The following is a 25,630-nucleotide window of genomic DNA, read 5'->3' on the forward strand; positions in this document are numbered from 1 at the left end:
CAACATGCCCTGAAAGCATTTTCTTCAGAGAAATTGGTATAAAATCTTCAACTTCTGACATAAATATTTTATTTCTGAGAGTAATTGTTTTACTTCAGATATTACAGGAGATTAATAATGATCAGCAGCACTTTGCCTAAAATATGACGATCTGAATGAGAATAATTCATATGGGCATTCTGAAATGATACAAACCATAAAATAGAATGTGTTCCCACACTCTTCCCTGTTGTGCTATTGTCAAAAGGTCCAGTTTACAGTCCCATTTCTTTCTAAAAATTCATCAAAATTAGCTACTGTTTTTATATAGCACAACAGACAAGCATGCCCACATGGTGTTTGACTAAGTAGAACTCTGGACTACATAAAATAAAACGCAAGTGACTTGCATGCAAAAACACCCACTGCATGTGAATAAGAACCTTGTATTTAACTTGGAAGGAGTAAATATTAATAACAGTTACAATTATTTTCTTTAAGTATAATAAATTTTAATCCTACTTGAATACAGTGACAATTACTCTTAAGCAGTATTCAAAATAGTAGTAAACAAAAATAAATCTGAATTCTAAAGAAGTTACAGAACTGTCATGGACTAAAAGAAGTAGCAATCCGTGAAGCTGCAAATTTTTAATTTGCATATGTTCCTAAGCACAACTCTGCTCAACTTAATGACAGAAACAACTGCCAGTAATATGATCTGCAATGCCAAATACCCTAGCTATTAGTTTCATATTAAACAGTTCTTTAATTATTTGGGTTATTCTAATCCCTGCTCTTAGTACTATCCTACCTGAGCTAAATAATCCACTATTCTTTTTTTGTTAGAGACATGTAATTAGACCATAGAACAGGGAATCATACTGCTATTTTGAATTCAAATCACAGCATCTTCTGTTGTATAAAACAGGTTATTAATGAAACCAGCACTTGTTCACTGAACCTACCTCGTCCTGACGGTGTCACTGAAAGAACTGTGCCTCAATTTTCACTAAAATGTTTTCAGGAGTATGCACCATCCAAAGTTTACATTCTGCTGTGCAAAAATACAGACCATTCATCCTCTGAAGTCCCTGGGCTTGTATCCACCTCCATAAGCTTTACTACTTGAATCCTTTAGCAGAAGCTGAACAGGGAGGAGGCAAAACACTGGAAAATAAAGTGGCTGCTTTGGTTTGTCCTTCTAAGTGTCAACATTCCTTGGAAGGACGTACATGGGGAAACTAGCTAAGGTGAGCCCTTCCACTGCAAAGTGGTTAGGAAGCTACATCAACAAAAAAATGGAAGGAATCAGGAGAAAGGCACAAAAAGTGGGCATAGGGTTTGACACAACAGCTCAACACTTGTGCAGTTACAGCTGCCCAGAAGACAAAGATCAAGACCAGGTAGGATTAACTTTGTTTAGCATCCTGCACCTACAAATACACAAGGCTTTCTTTGGTCTTCTGTCACCAAGGGGAAACCACAAAGACGAGTGTCCAACACTCAAACTCTGGGAATGGCTGCAGCAGCAACCTAAATACTAACAGGTTGAGCCTGGTTTTAAGGTTGTGTATGGCAGGTGGCACACAATGGAGTTGTCATGTTTCATCCTAGTGAACTCCCAAGCACCTTTTCTCTTGGTCTTTAAAGGAAGGCCTCAGAGTTAAACCTATAGAAGGGTTGAATGCCTTTCTCTGAATCGTTCTGCACCTCATATAGTTTGTCCCTAAATCTACTGAAATAAATTATGGAGTGGAAGGTTTACTGCCAACTTGAGAGAAACACCTTCAGACACCTATTCTCAGCTGCAAAATGCAAGACTTGACCTGGTGAGGCAGGAGCAGGGACAGAGAAGGGACCATCAGCTACAGAGTTGTATGTAGCCCAAGCCAGACAGCAGCTGGCCTGCGCTCACTGGCTGCTTGCTCCAACCCTCTCCCCTCAGCCTCTTTACCTCAAAAGACTTTAGTCTTTCAGGAACTGCTTACTTCTCTGCATTTATTCAGCTTCTGCAGCAAAAGAGGACCTACTCCTGGTAGGCTCTAAGGATCAGCTGGTATCTACACAATTAATAAAAGGATATTTTATTTGCCTGACATGAGTTTACTTCTTTGCCTGAACTGTCTTTGACTATACTTGGTTTTGAAGTGTACTTGATTGTACTTTCTTGCTTAAAGATTGTATGGCAATCCTGGCATCAATGAAATCTGCAATGGCTGATCTTTGATCATGGAACAAAGAGCCTAAAGACCTCATGTCTTATGTGAAACTTGAGTTCTGGGAAAGTAGGCAAGAAAGCCTACTTTCCAGCCCTAATACGAAGAAACCTCCATCTTCCATTATCAGAGATGTTAGTCATGGGACAGAGATTTCTTTCAAGATGTCAGTCAACAGCATTTATCAGAAAAGCAAAGCCTGTAAGCAAGAGGCAACATGATACTCACTCTCTGGATAGTAAAATGCAGGACTTGGGGATATGCATATACCCCTAAGAATGAGCTCCAACTTGAAAAAATGCAGAGATACAAATCCTACAGGAAGACCCTATAGTAATGTCAATGTCCTGAGGAGGAAAGCTTTCACACTGTGCATAAACTGACTTGGTGAACAACAACTTCTGTGCATATTTGGAACTATTTTTTATTTTTCATTTTATTGAAACAAACAAACATCAACCAGAAAATATTCCCAGCTGCGCAGCTAATGTCTGAATGCAATTTCAGTTCAATGGGGACTTTGGATATACAAGATTTAAAAATCATATAAATGTAGAGATAGGGAATTGAGTGGCTGCCAACCTGGCCTTACTCAACTGCTCCTTGGGAGCAGTTTGCTAGACGAAGAAATATTTTTTTCAAACTGGAATTTAGCACAATTGACCTTGCTGATCGAGGTGTTTTAATTCTTTCTCCCTCTTCCCTCAAATACTAACGTGTATAACTTAAGAGACTGAAAAAAGTTTTTTTTTTAAACATACACAAGTTTTGCAGTAGTACCAGGAATGCTAAGCACAAGCAGCTCCCCTCCTTCCTTCCCCTTCTCCTGTGACTTTCCGTTGCTCTACAGAGAGGACAGGGAGGAACGTTCAGAAGTCCCAGTGTGCAGCTGCAGACATGAAAATGGAAAGTAGGGGATTGCTCCAAAATTTAGCTCATTAATCTTAAAGAGTCTGTTTACGATCTAGTGCATTAATCTGAAATAACTTTAGTTGCAAAGCTTAAAGATAAGCATACTTCCTTTTTATTTTTCCTTAAACAGTAGCAGATTTAATATATTTGAGAAACTTCAATGTTTCTATAAATAGAAACTGTATATAGAAACGTTCTATATGTAGAAACCATACTGTCTGCATGAACAAGGAATTAAATTTATAGAACTCTAGTTATTAATATTCTCTAAATGATCAAGATAATAATCCAAATAATAAATAGCAGAAACCACTTGAGAGGATGAACATAGTATAAATGCACAGTCATTTACTAAAGAATAAAAAAGAAGCAACTCCACAGTAACTTTGCAAACACTATCGGACTGACAGTAAAACAGCCATATGAGAACAAAGTGATACTCAAAACTGGGTTAAGTATGAGTGTGCTTCATACCAGAAACTGAAGGACATCACTATCTGGTCCCTTCCAATCCTAACCATTCTATGATTCTATGATCTGCTGGCTTGCAAAGTACTACCTCCTCTGTTAAGAGCTAGATTTGAGCACAGAGGCATTGATTCTCATCAACATCTCTACTTCTTACACTACTGACATTTTCATTTGCATGTTTCAGAGCATATTTAGAGTCATGGAGTGATTTAGATTAGGAGGGACACCAGGAGGGTATTTGGTCCAAACCCTGGCTCAGAGTAGGTCTAACTTCAAAGCTAGATCATTTTTCTTCAACAAGTTATTTTCTAGAAGTTTCAGAGAAGGACTTTCAGCAAAACCAATTATTTTACAGGTTCCTTCAAATAGATTTATATTAATGACAAAGAGTAAACAATACCGGTCTCCTAAATGTAACTTATGACAAATTATGGTTAATAACACTATTACATTGACATTGGATCTAACTTATGCGACTGTTCTTTAGATCTTTGCGCTATCAACAGACACACTTGCTCACAAAAAGGTCTAATTTACGCCTGCAGTTCAGGCTTTCAACTGCTACCATGACAGTTGTCCACCGTAGGTACTACAGACATCAGAGCTGCGACCTCACACCCTGCCATTAACCACTGCACTATATAGCCTTACGTCTACTGATGCTGTGCTACACTATACTTTTTCTTCCACCACAGTTTGCTTTTTTAAGCCTGGGCAATTACAGGGGTTGGGGAAAGCTACACTAAAAGCAGTATTTTTATGGTTGCAGCATCAAGGACTCCAGAGTTAGGCAATATCAATTGATGCTGTCTGTGCGAACTTTGCTTGGACTCTTGGTGCTAACATGTCATGGTCCAGTCCTTTTGTTAACACAACCATCTGCTCCTTTAGATGGGATCTCAATAGTCGCAAGGCCTTTTTGATGATGCTGTCTTTTTCAGTCCTACAATAAAACTTTTAAAACCTTTTGGAGATTTTCAGTGATGCTCACCAGAGGAACAGACCCAATGCTATGTTTTGTAATGCAGGCAGCTGGCTAAAAGACAAAAGACCTGATGCAAGCAAAACTGCAACATCCATTCATGCATTAGTACAGGCAGGAGAATTCACTTGTAGGCGAGTCTCAGAAGTACCTCAGCCCTGTGCAAAAGCTTCCATCAGACCAAACAAAGCTTCCTATGAACCACACAGGAAGCCCCAAGGTCATTTAGTTCTAGGGCTACCTTATTTCCAGAAGACTCTAGCTCCAAGGCAAGCACAGCTCCTGCTAGGCCACTGAAGATATCTGTTCCTCATATAACTCCTCTTCCATCTGTTGCAAAAGCTGAAAGCGTGCAGGAAAAGAAACGAGAGAGTTCACAAAAAAGCAAGCATGGCACCTGAATGTTGCCACAGGGAATTAGCAAGCTTTCTTGCCTCAGACTCCCAGCAGGATGCTACGCAATTTGCTTCAAACACAACTTATTATTTTACATTTGTTCTTTAATAATTTTATCGCATTTTTACCATTGTCTAGCTTGACAATCTGGCATCTGATTTGCAGAAAGGCTGGGCACTTACAGCTGTAAGCGAGGTCAAAACAGCTGGGGTCTGAGCAAGAGCAATCTTCAACTACCTTAGAAAAAATCTTGAGTCTGATGAATTTCAATCTTGGAATCCCAAACAAGTCAATAGCTTTTCCCACTAGCTTCTCCAGCCTGCCTGCCACTGCCTGCAGGAGAACTGCTGCACGCTTCCACATCACTAAGATGAAGTGCAAGCAAACTTACTGCCTGCCAAGCACCTGCATACTGTTTTGATGAGACCTCCGAGAAAAACTGTTGAGGATGTGAATAATTCTGGATTCAGAGCATGTTTTAAACAGTAGGCCATGAACAGCTCTGAGTCATGCACAGAACAAAAGTATAAAATAAATTCCCGAATAGTAGCTCTTTAGCTCTTTCCAATATATGCATTGCATGAAGATAGCAGAGGGAGAAACAATGGATGTATCTACGCGATTTTAATTCCAATCATCCTTGGAACTTAAATCTCTTGGTTGTCCCCACTTACTGTGTTTTGGTTTGTACAGTGGAGTTTTGAAGTGTATGAGCTGAATTCATTTCAGATGAAAGTAAACTGGGAAATGTGTTCCAGGAGTGGCCCTAATGTGCCTCAACCAATTCAGCAAATCTAATGAGATTAAAAAAAACAATGCAGAAGTGAGACAAATTAGTATGCTAATTTGTCTCACTTCTAGAATACTCTAAGTCTGGGATACTTGGCTTTGCAATTTCACTCTTTTTTAACAATTCTTTTTATGCAGTATATCTATGTAAAGACAAATTGTTTCTCAAATCACTGTTCCGAGTAAGAAGTAGATGATGCCTCAGTCACCAAAGTGAATGGAAATGTCAATACTCTGCACATCTGCCCCTGTATTTTAGTTCTGTGGAAGAGTAAATTTAACACAGATGGACTTGATGCATTAAGAATATCCCCTAAGTAGAAATGCAACATTCCTCTCTGACATTTTGGATCACAAGCCTGACTTTGTAGGAAAGAGACAATTATCCCACTGCCACACAAGCACGCCTTTTTGACTCTCTCGCTTCAGCGACAAGCATCGCTGTCTTCATACGAGATCCATGTTCAGTAGTTTCAAAATTGCTGCTTATGCAAGATTGAATATGCCTTTCTCCTCTTTTATTTTAAACAGATTTGGGTTATGGCAGGAGTTGTGACGACTGCACTGAACTTTGGCTATAATCCCACAAAGAGCATTTCTTAATTTTCAGAATATATTATTTGGCTTGCAGAAGGAATTCTGTTGTTTCAGTTGGAAGGTAGGGAGACCCACATACGTGATTTGAGCTTTTTGCATGTTTGGACCATGCACAGGATGTAGGCAGATGAATGCTTTTCTACAATAAAAAACAATGTTTTGGAGTATTTTTAAAAGGAGGACAACTGTATATAGAAGTATAAACAAAATGTATTAGGAGGTCTAGTATCTCAGAAAGTAACTTCACTCGAGGGTCAATTAGGTTCATATGAGAGCCAAACTGAAAAAAAAAGACATGCAAATCTCTGAACTAAACACTTCTATATAAAATATTTAAGGTTGCTAGCAAATGTGTGTCCTTCCATAAACACAGTTATGTAACCCAGTATTTGGTTAGTGACTCCCTCTAAAGTACTCGCTCCCTATCTTGCAATGAGAAAGACTCTGGGAATCATTAACCTTCTGAAGACAACAACTAGATGTCCCCTGTGACCCTTTGCCACAAGGCATAATTAAGGCCCCAATTCTGCAGCTGGAGAGAAATACCATTTTCTAGAGTTGCTGACTCTGCTGCGTACGCTCTCTCTGCACAGCCTGCCCCATGAATGGTTACTGCTGTGTGAGCCAAGTCACTTCATTGTCTTTGATCTCAGGAACACTGGGAAATGAAGACAAACAAAAATAATAGCAAAATGAACAAGGGCTCCATAATTCAGAAAATCTGACTAAAACATGATGCGGCTGGGTTTTACATTTAGTGCTTCTAATCTGCAAGCTCTTCTGCCTCCTTTTTGGAGACCTAAAATACTAACTTTCCATCAGACATGGAGAACAGACACTTGAGAGCTGAATCCACATCAGCCCTTCCTGCTCCCCTCTGTGACAGTACCCAGCTCCCCCAGGAGTTGATCTTGGTGCTTTAGTCAATGTGCTAACTAATTCGGTTTGTACAACGAGATGGAGGAGGATGCAGCCCCTCCCAGAGAAACAGCTTTCTCTGGGCAGCAGTAACAATACATTCAGTTTGCATCCACCCCTCCGAGGGGCTCTGGGGTTTCTCAGCAGCCTGAGAAGTATGTGACACTAACCATGCTATGAAGGTCAATGTTTCTATTTCTTTTTTCTACAGCAGAATATTAGCCTTGCAGGAGATCCAATGCCACTTTCAACTAGCAGTTCAACAGTGCATGACATGGCAGTTTTCTGTCTATCTCAGTCTTCAATTAAAACAGCTAGCCAAAACATTTTCAAGGAATTGGGTGACAGGTACAAAGCAGATACATTTCTTTAAAAGGCTGTAAGAAAGCCTTTTTCAGAAATGCCTTATCTCCCATGTCCTCTTTAGCGAGAAAAGGGCTGTGACTGGATAAGTAACTATTGGAATAATATCTGATTGTTAAAATTATTTAAAGTTGTATACACAAGAAGATCTCTCTCTAATCCAATTCATCATTTCAGTTCGAACCGTCTTTTGAACACTGTAAATTCATTTCAGACATTGCAAATACTTTTCTGCCAACTACCTATTTTAAGTGTTTCATACCAGTTTCAGTATAAAAGACACTTTGCCCTTCAGCGTGTTTTTGAGAGCTCATCATAGCTTCGAAGATCTAATAATATCGTCAGATTTTTTGCATGAGTGAACAGATGGGTTAAAAACTGCAAAAGATTGAGGGTACAAGTCGTATGGACCTAAAAAATCAGACTTTTCCCGATAATGAAAAGTTTTGCGCATTGCAGGACTCTCCCCAGATCCGTAATTCAACAGAGTGTGAAAGGTCCAGGTTGCATTTTACTACACAGAGGTAACAAATGAACCAAAAAAATGAACTGGTCCACAGAACATGTGTTTAACCTGCTTTCTGCAGCCGGAAAATTCATTAAAGGTCTCATAAACAGCGTAAATGCATTTGCACCATTCTTCTAAACAGGCAAGACAACTAAAGCACAGTGAGAACAGAAAGTTTAGTCCCATCTTTTGCCTGACATTAAGAATTATTTCTCGATGAATCTCAAACTCCCAAGGCCAGTAAAGGATCCATGCAACTACTTTTCAGAAATGCTTAACTTAGTATATCCTTATTTTCTGACACTGTAAACTGAGGAATTTTCTAAACATCCTGAGTACAGCATCATATTAGTTCTAAAGTTCTGAAGATAGTCCACAATTTATTAGCATGAAATATTGACAAAAATATTACATGAAATTATAGGTGGCACTGAAATGCAATGCAAACTACAAAGAGGGACAGGAACAAGATTCTTCAGGGGAGAAACAGCAGATGATGGAGAATGCACATTGTTATTAAAATAGCAAAATATCTAGTCTCATTTTGCAGATAAGCTTCAAGTGTTATTGCTCCCCTCCAAGCTGCTCAAACGAGCAGAGTGCTACTGCTGCCAGGTTGTATAACAGGAAAATTACGTATGCTCTGACTCGCAATCCAGACAACCCATGCACTCAAAGCCTGATGACTGAAAGCTAATATGGTAAATTTAAAGGATAAGTGTGCTCTGTGCATTAAGTACATTTTTCTCAAAGCTGTTCTATTAGTAACACTGAGAAATGCCCAAGTACTTTCACCAGTCAAATACTCAAAATCAAAGCAGCAGTTAGCTCTAAAAGCATTTATTTGCTGTCCTGAAAGCAGAATTGGAGAAAAATAAGATTTTCATCAAGCCAAGCAGTTGTTTCAAGTATGAAAATATATACTTGATGAATTAGCTTGGCTGCAATTTAAAGCCAAACAGTGAAGTACCCAATAGCCAGTGCTTTCTAAAGCTTTTTAAGGCTAATTGAGCATCCTTCCCAAAGACGCACACTCCATCCTCTTTTTCAACAGAAGATTTCTATTGAGTTTACAGGTAAAATACAGAAAATGCTTGAAAGAAACCAAAGCATGACACGTGTTTACTCAAACTCCGACTTCAGTCTTTGCCATAAGCTTCCTGAAAAGATGGCTGCCAGTAGAAACACACAGCAGAGTAACACAACTGTCACCACTAGATTAAAGGAATTAAAAAAAAAAAAAAGAGGAAGATTAAAATATCTTTTTAATCTTATAAATAATTTTATCTGTATTATTTCTTTAAAAGTATTGTATGGAAAATGTGTGTCCTACCTCTATCCTCCATTAGGAGCTGTTTAAACATGGGAATTAATTTTGTCATCTTGTTCCTTTCCACCATTTTCTAAAACTCAAACATAATTGTCTTGACAGCCTGAATGCTGCCATCAAGCTTGTCAATTCCTGTTGACATGTACCGATCTTTTACCTGGCTTGACTGCTTTCATTACTGCCCGCGATGACTTCAGCACCGCTTCATAGATAGCCCTCTGGTCAGGAGTGAACTTTCCATTTGCAGGGAAGGTGCAGGTGATGTCAGAGCTGTAGCAGTAATACTCTCCTCCCATATCAAACAGGCTAAAAAAGGAAACAGAGGGGGAAGAAATTAAAATTTAATTCCAAATTTCTCTTGCTCTGCACTTAAAAGTCTTCTGCATTTTGGTAGTTGGCCATAAAATCACCACTTGAATGATGTTCCTAAGTAAAATGAGATGACAGTCCCTCGGACTCTCCTAGCAGAAGGGTATCTGCATTACATATGGCTTAAATGGGCACCCTTACGGGCTGTGCTGGTCCTGAATGGAAACACTGAGAGAACACAAGAAGGAAGATTAGAAGTACAGAAGGAATCCACTTCAAGCTCTTCAGTTCCAGTTTCTAGGTTCTCTTCTCAGAAGAACAAACATGTCCTTTTTTCCTTTCCTGAGAGATGCTAGCACCACATAAAGGGTCTAACATAAAAATTTACCAGAGAAATGTTAATTAAATTATGGCCTCTTGTATCTAAGTGTCAAAACGCACCTGATGCTTTAAATAAAATGTCCCCGATAAAGGTTGACTGCCACTGCTCACAATATAAACTTTCCTCTAAGACAGACTTGCCTAACAGGGATTAAAGAAACAAGGATTATGGGAAGACACAACCAGAAAAGAACATTTAGTACAATTTTCTGCATCAGAGGTAAAAGAAAAAAAAAAAGTCCTTTCTTTTATGGGGACGAAAAGCCTTGTTTACCCCTTGAGATGAGTATTAATTCTATACATGAACCAATGATTCACCACTGAATGCTCAGCTGCCAGAAATCAATCTACAAGAATAGCAAGTGGGTCTCTAACCCTTGTGAGAACCACGTTAGACATTTGCAATACTATGCTAACCTGTGTCGTGCTTTGGTTTGTTTCAAGTACCTGATAAGGCACTGCACTGGTTTCAGCAGGCTCAAAAATCCTGCTCAAAAATCAAATAAGCACTTGGACCAAACAATACTTGAGCAAATAACCCCCCTAGCTCATCATATATTGATAACAAGAAGGCACATTTTCATATAAGACTTTGGTCTTGACACGCAGCATTTGTGTGACCTCCTGATTTCTTGTAAGTAGTGAATCAGAGTTGAAGTCTGCTAATTCACCTCTTCTTCCAACCACCTCAAACAACTGTATGGAACCCTTATCATCATAAGAAATACAATTTTCAGTGTGTTTGAAATATAAAAGAAATTCACTGTGTTTGAAAACCTGGGAGTTTTCTCCCTTTTGCTTCTGCTTCGCAGCAGGGTCAGTCAGACAAGCAGAAGGAAGGACACTCCACTGGGGCACCCTCTCTGCCATCAAGTTCTAATTACAGCAGTAATTAGGAAAACTGTGCAGCATAGCTCTCTCCCCAGTCAACATACATGACTAGGTAAAAATAAGTATAGGCTACCACAAAAAATTCTACAGCACTCAGCTGTAAATGTTCACGATATCCAACCTAACTGTCACTGAAAGCAATGGACAGTAAGTAAACAAAGGCAATCATGATAAAACTAAATAATATTTCAGCAGGGTTGGGACTCTTTCCGCTGCATTGCATACACAGACACGTACTCATAAAAATTTTCTGCAATAAATTTTAAAACCCACCCTAAAATTTCCTCTGTGAACAAATCTCTGCACTAAGTGCAAACCCTGCTGAAGTCACCACCAGCATCCCCAAACTGGGCAAGGTTCACCTGCAGAGAGACTTGCAGGACTGGAACTTCAGGAACAAACCCGACCTTTACAGATGCAGAACTGCACAAGGCTTAAAGCTGTAGGAGCAAACTCCTTAGAAGGCGGCTATAGAGAAAACAGCAAAGTTCTGTAGGTACATGCAGAGCTAACACAAACACTATATACGTTCACTGAAATATGAAATACGGTATGGTAAAACAGAAAGTTGCTAATTGAAAAATAGACAGCAAATGTCAGACCCGCAGGGTAAAAAACCCCACGATTTGACACCAACTGTAAACCAGCCTAGCCAAACCTCAAAATCAGAAGTCCCATCAACACTGCCTAAGTTTTGATTTTATGGTTAGATTTGCTTCTAAAAATAACTAATGATACACACAGAAAATCTAAGAGTACAAAAAACTAGTTGTAGCAACTAAGAATCATGTAAGAAGCTGCTATGTTCTCCAATGTGCCAAGATACAGATTTCAGTGCAGTTATAAATCTTTCAACCATCTCAAACTGAACCCTTTCAAATCACAAATCAGGTTTCATGGTGCTTTGTGGGACCTTGAGCACTTTTGTGGCATAACTCTGTTACATTTACAAATGCAAGTGTCCATTCACCAGTGTCCATGGTGACAGTAAAGCTGCGACCAACAGCTTCCCAACTCCCTGTCCATGTCTACTGGAAGTTGCTAGGCTTTCTATATTTTACCTGGAGAATATTATTCTGAACTTACCACAGGTAAAATTTTAGCTATGACTTTAACCTTACAATTATCAGCATTTTCTCAAACCCATTCATCACTTGGTGGCTGTTAAATAGTTTTTTGAGTTACTGGAGCACTGAGTAATGGAAAAAAAAATCAGAAAAAGAAACCCTCAAAGCTGGTGGTACACCAAAACAAGGCTCACAAGCTAGGAAGTACCATTTGTTCAGGTTTCTTGGCTTCCAGACAAGAGAAGACATGAGGGAAGATGATCTTTCAAATTCTACCTCAGAGCACAACACACCATCCAGTCTGTATGCTTCAGTGAAAAAGCATCCAAACCAAACTGTACATTTGGGAGATATTTTGGCTCTTACTGGGAATTCTCTTCCATTTAACTTCAGTTGGGAACATATCCATTATTAAACTGTTGCCCAAGACATGGAAATAGCTCAAATATTGTACTTATCCTGAGGAAATACTGAGAGCCCGAGAAGATCTCAGTTTCATATTTTTGCTTGCCAGGCAAAATAAGTGGTGAAGCACATTTAAGCAGAATAAAATGCATGTGAGCTACTATCTTCTCCTGTTGACTAACTGGAAAAAGTTTCTAGAAGCAGGTTCCTTAAATCCTGGCCCTTTAGAAAAAATACATGTATTTTACTCTGAACTTAGATGGCAACTGCTAGTAAAAGAGACATTAATGTATTTTAGTACGCTCTCAATTGCATGTACAAAAATACCTGCCTGATAATGCAGTCTTACAAGGGTCATGTACAGAAACTACTACTTGATGTTATTTGGACTGTTAATAAATGTAGCAGCAAACTAAACAAATTAAATGCACAAATGAAAATAGGCCTTATAGACATCTTGATCTATGGCTTATCTTTTAAAAACTGTTTAATGGAGAGTAACATATGCAATACTTTAACAAAGTATCTCCAAACTCAATTTATGTAAAAGGGAAATATAATAAAGTGCTACACATCTAGCGGGCTGTATATATTGTCTATCACAATACTTAATTGTGAATTCAGTTTTCTGTTGAATGAAGAAAAAATTAATTCCAGAACAACCTTTTCCCTACTCCTTTTTCAGCAAGGATGCAATTGTTAATTGCTGATTTCAATGAATGCAGAGATGATCTGTCTGAGGCTGTCAGGTTTCTGAGGTGTCTTGAAGGGAAAGGTGGCCAGAGAAGGAGCGTCGCCGATCAGAGAGGCACACATGGTTGCATGTCAAAGTTCTCACTGATTTAGCTTGAAGCTGATGAAGTCTTTTACTGCACAGCTCAGTCTCTTTCAAAACCTTCTGAGAGAGAAGGTAATCTTGCTTTGCATCACTTTGTTGCGAGCAAAAGCAATGAAAACCTACCTGGCTTCATTTCAGGGTGAAAAGTGCATGGTGTATAAAGCAGTTTTAAGAGTCAGAAGACCTGAACACTGTTTAAAAATTGCATGTTACTGTTTCAATTTGTTTTCTAGAATTAATAAGAAGAATAACAGAAGTAAAAGATGCACAGCAAAAATATTTCAAACTCCTTCTTGGAAGCACGGGCATAATCCTCCTAAGGAAGGCTTCAGTTCTCTGTGTGTGTGTGTGTGTGTATATATATATAATCTTTCCTCCCAAACATACTGCAAAATACTGCAGTTAGTATTTAATTAATAGACATTATTAACTAAAACTGAACAATGCAAAGTATGAGAAAAATCAAATAACCTGTCAGTTGCTCTACTGACAGAATGACTTGCTTATGTATCCTTAATACAACATTAGCCAACAGCATAAAGAAAAAAGTCGTCTACTGCATCTGTTTTAGAAGTCCCCTTAAAAAATGACTATTTCACTCCTTTCACAGGGAAAAGGTCTGACACCACAACTTAAAATCATTTTGTACATAAAACGTTATCACGTTGAAAAGAAGCAGAAACACATGTCACACACCACAGCCTCAGAGAAAGGATTGGCTGGACGTGCCTCTCCTTACAGGAGCTTCTCAGCCCTTCCCTGGCAGGTCCCTGGTGCCAGTGGTCCTTCCACGTCCCACCAAATCAGGCTTCTGCTCCCCACGCAGGAACTCAGTATGGGAGTTTGGAGAAAATATTTCAAGTCCTGTTGATTTTAAAGTGCATATAGGCTTGTAAGTCAGTATTGTAACTGAAACACTACACAACACAACGTGAAAAAGCTCTTTTCTCCTCCTGTTCCTCTGAAACAATACAGATGAGTAAGACGTGGCTGTATTACTTTCACAGAATATTGGCACCACAAAATGCAAACTTATTTTTTTGGCTTTCAAGCCCAGAGAAATAATATCTGATAATGATTTTAGATTTCTTAACCTCTGACTGTGAAACATCACAAAACACTTTGCATAACACTTCAGATTTGAAAACTCTGGACTATAAACAGACATGTTTCTTTTCTTCATAAAGTCACTGTATACCATTTTTTAAAAAATAAAGCATCATCTTCCTCTAAGCATGTGTTTTACTTTTATAGGCTTGATGACACTTTTATTGTCAAATAATTTGAAACTGCCAGGCAATGAAGCAAATTATGGCCAATATCACAATGGGAAGCGATATTTATTTGGGATATCTGAGCCATGTGTATGAATCGTTATGATACAACCACCAACCCAACCCAAAGACAAGCTCTTGCAGGCATTTCTCGGGAAGCCTACAGCTACTCCCACGAGCTAACACAGAAAGTTGCCACCTTCCTGCTCTGCAGATCTGCTTGGTCTGTACACTCAGAACTGAATCTCCCCACGATAGCTATAAAACCAAATTATTCTTTTGTAGTTATGAATGCCACAGAGCAATGACTGTGACAAAACCCAGGTGGATTTCCTCCTGGTGTAACACACTCCAGCATAGGGTTGTACTGAGTGTCACCTGCCCACAACCCATGTCCTCCCCAGCTCCTCTTCTCAGGACAAATTCTTCCCTTCCCCTGAGCGGGTTTGCAAGACTGGCAATTAGAAAACTGATCCTGCTGTACCTGACTGTGCCCTCCTCATACCTCAGGTTAAAGGTAAGCAGGTATGAATACTGATGCTCTTTACTCAGTGACGTTTACTGAGGTTTTAGGGTTTTGAGCCATTATTAACCAACATACCTATGAGCAGCCACACAGATGAACTGGTGCCAGCCCAGTCCCAGGACAGTAGGAATAAAGGTGCACATATTTTTTTCCTCCTTATTGCAATAAGAGCAAGTCATCCTCAGCTGGAGATTTTATTCTGTGTGATCTCGCCGTACTCCGCTCTGAGTTCACAGAGAGCACTCTGTGCTCTACACTTCTTGCAGCAATTAAATCTTTAAGTATTCAGACACTAACAAAACCCAACCATTTGTTTGGTTAAACACTTCTAAGGTAATTTCAAGCTTAAGGGAACTATGTATCAGCATTTTTATGAGATACACCTTTGGAAACACACCAAGTGATTTGGAAATAGGCTGGTTTAATAGCAGACCACAAGAATGAATTATAGTAAATGATATTACAAGTAAGAAAACGGAGAGTTAAGTGACACACACTTTTTCATCCACTTGCATTCTGACTAGCCAAGAGTTATCAATTTTAAAAGCTATATCGAGTCAGATAACATTGCAAACCCCAACAGAGAACTGGAAAAGTACAGTGTTTTTCTGTGGGGTTTTTTGTTTGTTTGTTTTGTTTTTTAAAAAGAGGTGCTCTGCTGTGACATGGTACAGAGAGAGCTTGTACTGGCTCTGTCTTGAAGCAAGGCTTGGCTTGCTGATTTAAGGCCAGCTTTTTGTTGTCAGCACCCCTGGAGTCACGAGTAACCTTACAAAAATGCTAGAGAATATTATTTGTGCAGGCAATGAAGTTCTGGGCATTCACAAGAAAATAGCAACTTTTTGTTTAAGCCTCCTGTTCAAAAGAAGATCCTGTAGCCCAAACAGGTAATGCAATTACAGAGAAAAAACAACTACATGACTATTCTTCATCTATGTGGCCCCATATTTTTTGTGTTTGTCCTCAATTGCATCTTTTCATCTTGTCTACCTTCTCCATGACTTTCCCATCTTTGCTCCTCTTCTAGCACTGTCTCATTTAAGGCTTTCCCAGACTATTAAAGATAATAGGAGGCTTGTCTCAACCTTATCTCACAGAAGATGACAAGATATGCCAGCCACTAAGCTTTGCTCAGATAGGAAGAGGGTGGAAAAAAAAAAAAATCTGTCTACACTGAATTTTGGAAGAGAGAGGATTGCATGCCTGTACCTCTACAATGCCAACTACAGAGACTTCAGTGGCTGGAGCAGGCCCGTCCTGGCATTCTTCCTCTCCCCGCTGCCACAGGCCCAGAGATGCTGGCTCCCTGGAGCAGGCAGCAGTGGGTGGGTGTGCCTCGCTCTGTCCCGCTGTCACAGGGCAGGGGTGCCTCTGCTTGCTGCTCCATCCCCACTGCTGAGGAAAAAAAGCTTCCTCAACCAAAAAGTGTGTGCCAGTGTCATCTCTCACAATAAACTGAGCCAAGCAGAACTTGAGATCCATTTATCTCACAGGATATGAAATCTCAGTCTCCCCGGATTCACTGAATAAGCTGGACGTAAGAATTGGTTCAGTAAACACCCGCCCATTCTAGGAAGATTTTATGTGCTATTTTCACACACAGGTTAAGTATGAGTCTCCTGCTTACAGTATTTATCTCTGCAAGAAATCTAAGACAACAGCCTTAAGCTTCTGCATTAAATAAACCAATTTCTACAATCAAGTTGTCACCCCTCTTCTACCCCCATGCAGTTTGCATTAATGCCTTATTAAAAATGTTAAAGTTTGCCAGAGCAAAGAAGCAAAAACCTTTTGATTAGCTTGTTCACAGCTAAATTCTGTCAGCTGCCAGTGTTTCTTCTAAGCAGAGGGATGTCTCTCATACAGAAGTGCTGCACACAAAAGAAGAACTGGGAACACCAAGCTAGTACTGCTGGGTTAGGAGAAGGAGGCAGAAGCAATGGAGGCTTCACAAGATGAAGAAGGTAAAGTGCCAGTACTGCCTACTTAACACCTCTGCTAGACCCACGCAGGCAACTTGCCAGAGATCAGGGAAAGCCTCAGGTGAGGTTCTGACAAAAGGGTTACCTGTTTGTCTTGTCTTTTTGCTGAATAAGATTTTTTTTCTGGCTTTATTATCCTAATTATTATCCATTTTTAATTGGCATATTTAATAAGCAACAGTACTCACTTTACCAGAGACAATTCTTTGCTGAGAAGTCAACCTAAGAGATGGTGGCAAACCCAAAGTCTTGGCCAGTTTCCATCTGTTAGGAGCCTCCCCATTGGAAAGGGGGGATCTGGGGCATCCACGGCCCCGGCTGACTTGCTCAAACAAGGAACAAGGATGTCAGAGCTGCAGGAAAGAGAAGGGAGTGTGCAAGGAGAAACCTGTATTGGTAGCTGAGTACTTCCCAATCAAACAGAGGAGCACAAACCTCATCAGCTTCTCACCAGAATGTGAGACACCAGCGCGTGGTAACACCACCACCACAACTACATTTTCAGGTTTCTAAAATTCTGCAGTTACCTAAACCACTCCATTGCTAGATGTCTACTGAGAAGTGGAAGGTATCTACTAAAGGTGAATTGTAGAAGTTTGATACTCCTAATGCAGGCCACCACTCTTAGGTGCTAACAATTGGACTTCAGAGCCTTAGGTTGCAGCTGCTGTTTTTGGACAGCCTGACCTGTGTTCCCCAGCCTGGATGAACAACCACTGGTGATCACAGAAGTAAGTGAAGTGTCAGACCTTTAGTTACTGTTTTTTACTGTACCTACTGTTTTCTTACGTGTGTATGTGTGCACTCAGACACTCAGTCCATGCAAGTAAAAGGCTAACAATTCTTTTTCCCATTATGAAAACTGGGTCAGTGTCCAATGCTATATATAGGTTCATTTAGTTTTTTAGAAATCCAGTTGTTCTCAGGGTTGTTCAAGCAATCTCCAAATTATCAGTTCTCAAATGGAATCCACTAGCCAGGGGTTTCAGAGTACTCTACAGAAGATGACAACTAAATGCAAAAAAAACAGACAAGACAGCTGCTAGCCTTTCCATGGACAGGTCCAAATGTTCAAGCCAAGTGTACAGTCCCGAAGGCATCAACTAGTGTTTCAGGAAAGGAGGCTGCCCATGCCCTAGCCAAGCATGCTATTTTGCCAGTAACAACAGCTTTTTCCTACTTGGAAGAAATACCTACTCTTCATGGCAGCATCTCAAGCCGGAAGTATAGAATTGCAATGTACACCTGAAAACAGAAATATTCTTGCTTTAAAGACCTAAAGTGTCTCAGCCTAGATGTGGAGCTGTATTACACTAGGAAGAGTCCTGCTGAGGCCCTGGCTCTGCAAGACTGTGCCTCCACCAAGGAGTAATAAGTGGTTCTCTGAAGAGACACAAGAGAAGACCCAACACTGCACCAAACCCAGGGACTGGGAATTACATCTGGTTCATGGGGGGGGATACACAAAGGGTGCGTTGGAGACTTACCTGTTCCTTCCCTCTGAACCATACTGCAGTTTAAAATTGTATTTTGTCCTATACAATTGAATTCCCCACAGCAAGAGCAAAACCAAAAGAGTTTGCTACTGAAATCCATCCAAGATAGGCAACATCTGTCAAGAGGAGTACTAACATACTTTACATGTATCTGTATTACCAAAGACCGCCATAAGAAGTGGATTACACCAAACAGTATTTATAAATGATCAATATTAAATCAACAGGTATTAAAAAAAATACTAGTTCTAGTTATAGAGATGAACACTCTAGACAAATCAGTCCAACAGCAGCCAAAGCAACTTCACGCTCTCAGTTTTTTTCAGACTACATTGGGAATGCTAATCTAAAACTATGACAGATAAAACTCATTTACAGGTGAGAATTAAAGAGACATTTCATTTACACTATAATGTATGGAGAACATAAAAGGCAGACTATAAGACAGCAAAAGCTAAAATTTGTTAGAGCAAACATGCTATTAATACTTAGCAACCTCTGCTTTGGCTAAAAGGCTTATACATTTCTAACACTAGGCAATCTCACAGCCTGACTTAACCAGTGCTATGAGAACACATATTCAATTACAGCAAAATTATTGTTAATTCCAGCAAAAATATTTTTTCTATTTTTAATCAAATTCAATTTTTGTAGATTAGCATATAATTAATATCATCTATAGGTACAACAAAAGGAAAAAAATACCTACACTTGATGAAAATAGTAAATAGTATTCAAACCAGAGGAATTGAGCCAAAGGAATTATTTTAGAAATGGATAGCCAGTTGATTTTGCAATCAACCAGTAAGTAGCAGCAATGTATTTCATATTATTATTAGAAACAAAACCATAACTAACAACAAGTTGTTTCAAAACTGCAGACTGAAAGGTTAAAGCTAACCATAATTTTTGCATATTATTACAGCACCAAACTTCAAAATGCATAAAAAATGCATGAGGCCAAATGAAAATACTAGTCTTCCCACATAAAATAGTTGAGCATTTACATCTGACACATTAATATCCTGGGATCTTAAAAGCAGTGCTTTCAAGAAGTAATAAATACAGTATTTTGTTCCGTAGGATAAATTGTTTTAATGAAGTACTTGGGGTGGAAAAAGGGAGGATTTCTATTATCTGATGCAAAAAGACTGGTCAGTTTCTGCTTTTTAATGCAACATTGCCCCCACCTGGGCAAATGAATCTTGGTTTACAGGTTGGCATTAGTATTGTAAAACTTGATAAAACAGTATAAATTAAAAAAAAAAGAGTCTGGAAATGAGTCACAGCAAACTTCTATCATATTTTGTAGTATATTATTTTCAAGCTTATCTAAATCTTTTAGTTGACTTATTTGAAAGTCTTCTCTATATTTTCCTGAAATAAATGATAGTTGTTCCGTACTCATAAAAAGTCCTTTTATATGATATACTGACTCATTCCTGCAAAAAAGGGAATAGTGCATTTTCTACAAATACTACTATATAATATTAAGATAAATATGCTGATATAGTTTCAATGCAATATGTGTACTGCATATACATACTGTATGTATATACAAAAGATAAATGCACATAGCTTATACAGAAAATGACAACTCTTTTGACTGTAGAAAACCATATATTATACTTTTAGATCAAAGAATTAAAATTAGCAAAGTAACTTCTATTTTACCTAATAGAAGGCTTAGCCTTCATGAATAACCATGAACAAATTAATCTGACCAGTTCTCGCAATAAGCAACTTACTTTTGCAATATTCTTCACATAGCTTGGAGTGACCAACAACTCCAGGAAGTCTGAAAACTGTCCTGAGTCTCTTTTGAGTAATTAAAAAAAATAAAAAGCCCTGAAAACTTAGCGTGTTCCCTTCTGTTTCATCCAGCACAACCTTTTGCAACTACCTGTATATGCAGTCAAGAAAAATGCCCTATGATGAAAATAGCTTCTGAAATGACAAGAAGAGAAGCACTAGAAGTTAAATAGGATCTTTTGACAGCACCAGGAGTTATAATAATAAAAAAGTCATTAAAAGGTATATACAAGTGCCAAATGGAAAGAAAGAAACCAAAGTTTTAAGACAACTTGAGTGGCACACACATTAGACACATAAAGGCAGTGCTCCTGGAAGGATGCTGTGCCTTTGCTCTGGCAAGTACAATACGTTACCAACATCAAAGCATGGGACAATCATCATCATCTTCCAGACAGCACTTATTTTAGTGCCCCCTGGTGTCAATATAATTGTGATGCCTTAAATTTGCATTAGGATATTAAGGAAAGAAATAGGAACAAAAAACATTCCTCAAGAGTTAAATTATTCTGTCTTTTTGCAACATTAGATTGCTTTCCATATCCCTAACTCTTATTATTTGGCTAAGCAAATAACAATACCCATTAATATAGCCAAGACATATTTAAAACATTTAACATAGATGCATTATACTAAGACTGTACTTTTATGACAGGATGTGTTTGACTTTGTGACACTAACAAAACTTCCCTAGTGCTTAAATTCTGGTACCTGAATGTAATAAAAATACTTGCAGGCAAAACTGATTTTACTGCCATCACCAGCAGGCTGTAAAAACAGCAGTGAGCTTTTGCAGCAGGTAGTGTCCTGCTTCACCAAGGGTACTGTGCTCTTCCCAAAGCTTTCACTGAAATCTGTAACCTTAAATCTGAGAGTGTTAAACAAGACAGTCAAATAAAATGAAAGACACCATCTGATGATCCAACTTGAACTTCTAAAGTGACTTTTATTTTATAAATAATAGATAGGCCTACTGTGAATACAAGGTTAATGTTCTCTCTCTCTGAGGTCCACTGCATGTCACAAGCAGTTGATGCTGTATTCCCGTTATTTATGCTTTCACCCAAGCCCTCTTAATAAATTACACTTTGGCCCTCGTTCCAGGGAGCACCAGTATCCCCCGTTAATTGCCTGTGCTGCATCAAGCCCTGGACCCATAGGTGGAGGCACTGAAGCGCCCGTCTGCCTCGGGGTGTGCAGAGCAGACATGGCACAGCCTCGGGGCTCCGCTGGTGAGGGTGCTCCGAGCTGGGACCTGTCCACGTGCAGGGAAAGTAGATGGTGCCACGCGTCCCACTGACCTTCGTTAACTTTGTGACTCAGGAGGATATTTCAAAATGTGAAAAATGCTGAGTGTTTCAGCAGAATACACAATTATTTTCAGTATTTTGCAAAGCCAGAATGGACTGACCCCCAAAAATGTCATCAAGTGCTTGAAGGTCAGTGAACCTGCCAATGAAAGTTGCTCGCTAAGTGCTGAACTTTCACTGAGACACATTTGTCAGATGCCATAAAAAGACACACCTGCAAAAACCTGTCTCAGGTAATAGCCATATCTATTTCAGTGACATCTGGGGTCAGGCTTATTTTATCACATTTCTATTATTTAAGTGTGAGCCTCATCATGAAGAATCAATCTTTATTTTAAGATCATAGAAGCATTTTCTATCTGTCAAGCGTTGCAGGAGCCCTGCTGATCAATTGCAATAAAACAATCAACTCCCGACGTGCCTTCAGTGCGCGGCAATGCCTGGAATCCACTGAGGCAGGCTGCACGAACTGCTAGGTAGCAAATTGAATGCAGTAAACTACCATTTTGCTGAATACCTTCTCAAAATCAAAATGTAAAGTATACACTTCAGGTTCAGCACCTCCGATGGTTCTTGTAACAAATCACCAAAGCACAAGGGTGAGAAAAGACATTTGCCTCGCACAGGCTTCCTCTGCTGCACACTACCTGTTTTGATGGCCAGTTTCCTCCTTCCCCAACAGCCATCGTGTGCCTCCATGCTGCTGCACCAGTAGGGTAGGGGCATTAGAGAGAAGGGCAGATCCAAGGGGATTTGATTCCCCCATTTTTAAGAAAGCAGACGCTTTCATTTTCCAGAAACTGGATGCTGATTTGTTGAGACCAACTCTTTTCATGGCAACACACTGGCTTTGATTGAACTTTTCACAGGTGTTACTTCACAGGGTCAAGTCATAACTTTCAGACAAAGTCAGAGATCAATTTGAGGAGAGCTGAAACCAGAGGTTTCCATCTCCCACAGGATACTCTTCTTGAGTATCAACTTTTAATTTCGTTCTACTTGCCACCAAACTCTGAAAGACCTCTGGTTATTCAAACTGGACTGGGGGAGTTGAGAAAGGGGCTCAAAAACCCCTGGATAATTTAGTTTGGTTACTTTCTGTCTCTGGTCTTGAGGAAGGTCTCCTCATGTACAGAGCAGGAGACTGCAAACTACAACAAACACTTTTGTTTATGACTCCAGTTTCCATATTGCAAAACATACTTACAGCCTCACTACAGAAACAGCAGGTGTCTTGGCACACAATGAGTAGCGCAACACCTTGAGACGACGCAGTAAACCTCAGTCTAGGGTTTAGGTGACAGAAGAGAATCAGTACTTGTACATTAAGCCTCACCACACATCATCACTGCAGGCTGTGATTTGCAGCATTCTGAGTAGAATATTTAAAGGTAATACTGAGTGAAAGGGTGCCTAGAATTGTAATTCACAAGGGTGGTCAGCATCCCCATTTATCTGCATGGCCTTTTGACCACGGAGACAATAGACACATGCTTAAGGAAAAGTGTTTGGTTTAGACCATTTTGATCATACAGCTGAAATGCACACCACATAGATGTTATAGTACATGAATTATTTATATAAAAAACTGACTTGCTGTTACTGCAATATTTACTTTTTATATCAATATCAGTTAAGTGCATGTATCTATTGAATACCTAAACTTCCTTAAAAATACTGATTTCTTTCTATGTCAATCATAATGCTTTGTGTTAGTTAGTTGTGGTTTTTTTAATATTTAATAGACTGAAAATGACAGCCCTGCTTAGCAAGACAGTCCATAACAACAGGAAGTGTCAGAAATTCTCTCTATAGTCCTTGTCTTTCACTGAGATGTTTTAGTGCAGAAGCTGTACCTGTAAAAATGTGGATTACAATGCAGTGTCAGAGATGTAATTCCATACCAGTATCTTATAGAAGCAATAAACCTATTTGATGCAGATTAATTTTCAAAAATGAACATCATAAAACCAGGCTGTTCTACACCTGCCACAATTTTTAAGAAGTCAGAATAACAGTCTTTAAAAAACCCTAAAAATGCAATAGAACTAGTATTTTTGCCTATGATCTCCTGTTGATAACACTAAATCCTTTTAACTTAACATTTTTAAAAGAGCAAACAATGCATGCCCTTGAGTGTTTCAAAGAAGCAAAGCATTAGTCTTCCAAATGTATTTTTTCTAATATTTCAGGTGCTTTGTTGACTTATTTACTGACACTTACTGCACTGCTTCGTACATAAAAACCTGAGCAGCACATTTCTGCAAAACTCATGAATGCTATTCATATCCACTAAATAATGTTAAGAAAAAAACATGAAATTCTACTGAATAATTTAATAAAAAAATCATACCAAGTATCCAATCTTTTGATTCCACTACAGACAAGTATAGGAATCATTAGATTTATACCAAAATACTAGCAGAAGCAGAAATAACCCTAAAAACACTTCTACCTCTTTTTCACCAAAAGTAAAGTCATTTTTTCCCTATGTTCAGGGCTTTCTACGACTATCCAACAGAGGGCTCCCAATAGCTACTAAAAAGCTTAATTGAGAGCCAAATGTACGAACACTAACATACACAAATCAGCATAACCTGTCATTTTAATAACCTGTTCTGTATGCACATACACGTGCACCTACACCCAATCTGGAAATCTGTAAAAGCATACAGTAAAACTACCCAGGTAGTGCCTTGTCACGATTTGTATGCTGCTAAAGTACGCGAGCTCAAGATTTCCAAACCACTATTAACAACTGTGGAAAATGAGTGTATTTTTAAATCATCTGTACACAAATGAAATTACATTTTCTTGTATTTTCTTTACTTCTACTTGAGAAAAATGTTAAGAAAATCATGTGGTGCAAAGTTGGACTGTTATATGAATTATCAGCCAGCACCAGGGGGAAGGGTAGAGATGGAAGCCTGGGTGGATGCTCACGCACACAGAGCACTAACTTGCTAAAGCCAACAAACTTCATCTCATCAAGACAAAGATGCAACTGGACTGTTTCAGCAAGAGGATATTTCAAACTAGCTTAAGTCTTGTTCTCTTTGTTGAGATGGTTACAAAGTGGGGTTGCAGAACAGTAGTTTTGAAATGCTTAAGTAATCAATGCACTTGGTAGATTATGCTTTTCTGACATTCAGATATCTGAAGCTAATAAAACCCAAACTTTTTTTTTTTTTTAAAGATTTTGCCAATAGAGCAGAAAATCTGAATTTCTGAAGAATCTTGGGATGTGCTCTCACGGTTTAGGAAGGACTTCAGCCATCCACTAAATTGTCCTCAGAGACCATAAGTAAAAGGGTCTTATATATACCCTTCACTCTGCGGTCTCCCAGTAATGATATTCCTCTCACCACTTAAAGGCCTTAATTTTAAATACAGGACATGATAATGCATTGTGGCATATCTTCTCTCAGTAACATATGCTGAGATTTCCTGTAGGCTACACACTTTTTAAAAAAATTTAATCAAGTGCCACAGCCAATACAGTATCACGTTGGTGTGTCCTGCCTGATCAGAAAAATCTCACAGCACATTATCTAACTCAAACACAATGTGATCATGTCAAAGTTATTGTCCTGCAATAAATTAACATTAGTATTTGATGGGTTTAGTAAGCTATTCACCACAGATGAAGATAACACATAAACTATTATACAAGAAGCTTTTAGAAAAGTTTTTGAAGTACTAAAAATAAATTACCTATCTGTAATTCAGTAAATTCATTCTGCAGCACCTGCAGATGTGCCCAGAACATTAGCCAACAAGGCATATTTTTTTACTTCTGAGATTCAATTTGTTTGCCATAATAGCTTTTGAGCTTATCTATGATAATACTAATTTGCTTTCCTCCACATTTTTAC

General features: G+C 38.9%; 1 protein-coding gene across 1 annotated transcript in view; it reads right to left on the minus strand.

Moving 5' to 3' along the window:
• Positions 1 to 25,630, minus strand: part of PEPD (peptidase D) — a 134,638-nt gene that overhangs the window by 28,167 nt on the left and 80,841 nt on the right. The window contains exon 12 of the mRNA XM_010174910.2: positions 9,622 to 9,770. Coding sequence (XP_010173212.2) covers positions 9,622 to 9,770 — 149 coding nt within the window. The remainder of the gene's footprint in view (positions 1 to 9,621; positions 9,771 to 25,630) is intronic.

Source organism: Antrostomus carolinensis, unplaced genomic scaffold (assembly GCF_000700745.2).
Source record: "Antrostomus carolinensis isolate BGI_N321 unplaced genomic scaffold, ASM70074v2 scaffold14739, whole genome shotgun sequence".
Taxonomy (NCBI): Eukaryota; Metazoa; Chordata; class Aves; order Caprimulgiformes; family Caprimulgidae; genus Antrostomus; species Antrostomus carolinensis.